Source organism: Borostomias antarcticus (assembly GCF_949987555.1).
Source record: "Borostomias antarcticus genome assembly, chromosome: 1".
In the NCBI taxonomy this organism is placed as follows: domain Eukaryota; kingdom Metazoa; phylum Chordata; class Actinopteri; order Stomiiformes; family Stomiidae; genus Borostomias; species Borostomias antarcticus.
The window spans coordinates 61030694-61034838 of NC_140234.1; the positions used below are offsets into that span (position 1 = coordinate 61030694).

Genomic DNA, 4145 nt, shown 5'->3' on the forward strand with positions numbered 1-4145 from the left:
GTATTGATATAATTGAGCAGCTGTAATTGGTCTAACCGAGGTATTGATATAATTGAGCAGCTGTAATTGGTCATGTCCGAGGTATTGATATAATTGAGCAGCTGTAATTGGTCATGTCCGAGGTATTGATACGTGTAGCGGCACGGACTATCATGTCCTCAGCTGCCGAGCGTCTGTCATTGACTCTCTTACCCAGAGTCCCCCAGCGAGGACAACGTGGGCTCTGTTACCCCCACCAGGGCTCTGTTACCCCCACCAGGGCTCTGTTACCCTCAGCAGGAGGCTGCTATTGATTTCTGCTACAGAATCCTCTTGGAAGCGACCCCAGAGAACAGAGTGATCCAGCCATCCTTCAGTAGAGGCAGCGCCACCCGTCAGCTGGATGGACGGATCTCAAACCTCAGCTGAGAGGAAGAGCTCACCTGAGAGGAAGAGCTCACCTGAGAGGAAGAGCTCACCTGAGAGGAAGAGCTCACCGGAGAGGAAGAGCTCACCGGAGAGGAAGAGCTCACCGGAGAGGAAGAGCTCACCGGAGAGGAAGAGCTCACCGGAGAGGAAGAGCTGAGAGGAAGAGCTCACCTGAGAGGAGGAGCTCAGCGGAGAGGAAGAGCTGAGAGGAAGAGCTCAGCGGAGAGGAAGAGCTCAGCGGAGAGGAAGAGCTCAGCGGAGAGGAAGAGCTCACCTGAGAGGAGGAGCTCAGCGGAGAGGAAGAGCTCAGCGGAGAGGAAGAGCTCAGCGGAGAGGAAGAGCTCAGCGGAGAGGAAGAGCTCAGCGGAGAGGAAGAGAGCTCAGCGGAGAGGAAGAGAGCTCAGCGGAGAGGAAGAGCTCACCGGAGAGGAAGAGCTCACCGGAGAGGAAGAGCTCACCGGAGAGGAAGAGCTCAGCGGAGAGGAAGAGCTCAGCGGAGAGGAAGAGCTCAGCTGAGATGTCTGTGACGTGTCAACAAACCGTATGTGTGGAAGAACAACACAACATCATAACAGGATGTTGGTTTCATGCGCCGATGTTATTTCAGTTTTATCTTAATTTTGGGGGTAGAATTAGGTCAATGATGGTCTTCAGCTGCGTCATGTGACCGAGTGAAGAGCGGTCATTTATTTAATGTGGTGGTCAAGTGAGCCAGTGATGCTCTGCCTTGTACAGCTGACAGGGAAAACAATACACAGCTCTTTTGTGTAGTTCTCAATCCACTCCAGGCTAATGGACTATTAAAGAGCTGGTCTCTCCCTGGTCTCTCCCTGGTCTCTCCCTGGTCTCTCTCTGGTCTCTCCCTGGTCTCTCCCTGCTCTCTCCCTGCTCTCTCCCTGCTCTCTCCCTGCTCTCTCCCTGGTCTCTCCCTGGTCTCTCCCTGCTCTCTCTCTGGTCTCTCCCTGGTCTCTCCCTGGTCTCTCCCTGGTCTCTCTCTGGTCTCTCTCTGGTCTCTCCCTGGTCTCTCCCTGGTCTCTCCCTGCTCTCTCCCTGGTCTCTCCCTGGTCTCTCCCTGGTCTCTCCCTGCTCTCTCCCTGGTCTCTCCCTGGTCTCTCCCTGGTCTCTCCCTGGGCTCTCCCTGCTCTCTCCCTGGTCTCTCCCCTGGTCTCTCCCTGGTCTCTCCTACACTGTTATTACAGCCCTCCAACGAATCACTGGAATCTGAGGCATGCCATCCGTGTGCGTGTGCGTGCGTGTGTGTGTGTGTATAGTGTGTGTGAGTATGTGTATGTGCGTGTGTGTATCTGTGTGTGTGTGCGCATGTCCTCATAAATGTGTGTGACCATTGTAGTTGAGTCAGGTGAAGGAAGGGGGAGTGTGTGATGATCAGAGGTCTCTTGTAACGGGGCGTTAGTGAGACAGGAAGTGTGTGATGATCAGAGGTCTCATGTAACGGGGCGTTAGTGAGACAGGAAGTGTGTGATGATCAGAGGTCTCATGTAACGGGGCGCGTTAGTGAGACAGGAAGTGTGTGATGACCAGAGGTCTCATGTAACGGGGCGCGTTAGTGAGACAGGAAGTGTGTGATGACCAGAGGTCACTTGTAACGGGGCGCGTTAGTCAGACAGGAAGTGTGTGATGATCTTGTAACGGGGCGCGTTAGTGAGACAGGAAGTGTGTGATGACCAGAGGTCACTTGTAACGGGGCGCGTTAGTCAGACAGGAAGTGTGTGATGATCTTGTAACGGGGCGCGTTAGTGAGACAGGAAGTGTGTGATGATCAGAGGTCTCATGTAACGGGGTGCGTTAGTCAGACAGGAAGTGCTGCCGGGGGGTTTGGGGGGGGGGGGGGGATGTGCTGAGCGTGTAATTCATACGAGCCGGGTCAAGACCAGGGCTTTCTAGAGAGAACCACGGAAGGTTCTCCTTAACCTTCACCCTCACCAGAAGGAGCTGCTGCATAATCCTAATCCCTAATCCCGAACCATGAACTGAGACTGGAAGAAAGGTGTCAACTCCATTTCCCAGTGAGCATATTGAAACACGTCGTTGTGTGATTGCCGTGTAAGAGGATAACATTTATAGAAATAAAAAAACAAACGTATCAATTAAATGACGTCTTATATGTTTATAAATGAGACAATGAGAGGCAATGTTGGCAACACTGTTGACATTCCATAGATGGGGTTTGTGTTTTTGGAAGCCAGGTGTGGATATCCCTACAGATACATGCCATATTGAGGGGCCAATGAAATGGGACCCCCGGCAGGTTGTGGGTGTGAGGTGGACACAGCAGGGGGCCCTTTACTAGCTTAACGCTCCCTCTGTTCGCCACCAGCATGTGAAAGACACACACTCACACACACACACCACACACACACACTCACACACACACACACACACACACACACACTCACAGACAGACACACACACACACTCTCTCACACACACACACACACACAGGCGATGCTGGCAGACAGAGGAGGTGTTGTGTCAGCTCAGCTGCTAGTGAATCATCTGTTTGCCCAAGCCACTCCTCTTTCTCTCTCTCTCTCTCTCTCTCTCTCTCTCTCTCTGTCTCAACCCCCCTTCTCTCTCTCTCACCCCCCTCCCCCTTCTTTCTCTCTCTCTCTCTCTCTCTCTCTCTCTCTCTCTGTCCCTCTGTCTCAACCCCCCTTCTCTCTCTCTCTCTCTCTCTCTCTCTCTCTCTCTCTCTCTCTCTGTCTCTCAACCCCCCTTCTCTCTCTCTCTCACCCCCCTCCCCCTTCTTTCTCTCTCTCTCTCTCTCTCTCTCTCTCTCTCTCTCTCTCTCTCTCTCTCTGTGTGAAGCATTTCTCTGGTTAGCTCTGCCTCTCACCTCACCATGACCTCATAGGAGCCGGGATCAGCCATTGGTGACCTGACAAACGCACACACACACACACACACACACACACACACACACACACACACACACACACACAACAAACACATTCATTCACAAGTGTCATAGTCTCAATAGTCTCAGCAACACACTTTCTGACCCATCTTTGATGCATCTCCAAATGTGGCGGTGAAGAGTTTTTTTGTTGTCATCATCCGTTCCCATCACGTCATCTGATGGGTCCAACGGGCCTGAGAGACCAGGATGAGGATACTATTATATTCTGGGCTTGACCCTGTGGTCAGGGTCAGTGGAGAGACCAGGGGAGAGACCCAGAGCCTCAGGGCCCCATGGAGAGAGAGAGAGGTGATCGGGGGAGGGGAGGGGAACAGGCTACCTCTCTGGGTCTTCTCTCTGGTTGGACGATATGGAAATGGACGTTTAGAAAACAGAACCGAACAGTGGCGAGACTCGGGTGTTCAGGCGGTTCCTCAACGCTGGGTCAACACTCAGAGAGACCACGCATCACCACAGCGCTCTGTTGTGTTCAGTACTGGGTATTGAATACAGGGTTTTATCATGTTTTGGGTCAAGTTGCCCCCTCAGAGAATGTGTGCATGGGCGTCTTTGTTTGTTTGTTTGTTTGTGTTTATTATCACCTCAAGTCCGATCAACATCTGGCTGAACCCTGAAACTCGGGATTAACCCATCCACGCGTTATTGCTGGGGATTTGACACACACACACACACACACAATACAGTACACAAACATACACACACACTCACACACACACACAACAGAGTGTCTTCTGCCGGGTTCACACTACAGGATATTTAAAATCCTATGTCTAAATCGGTTTCTAAATTCTTACAT

General features: G+C 52.0%; 1 protein-coding gene across 1 annotated transcript in view; it reads left to right on the top strand.

The window, feature by feature from the left end:
• Positions 1 to 925: 925 nt before the first annotated feature.
• Positions 926 to 4145, top strand: part of LOC311308385 (uncharacterized protein) — a gene marked incomplete at its 5' end in the record, with an annotated part of 30311 nt that continues 27091 nt past the window's right edge. Inside the window, one exon of the mRNA XM_084437344.1 lies at positions 926 to 949. Within this exon, the coding sequence (XP_084293470.1) occupies positions 926 to 949 (24 nt within the window). The remainder of the gene's footprint in view (positions 950 to 4145) is intronic.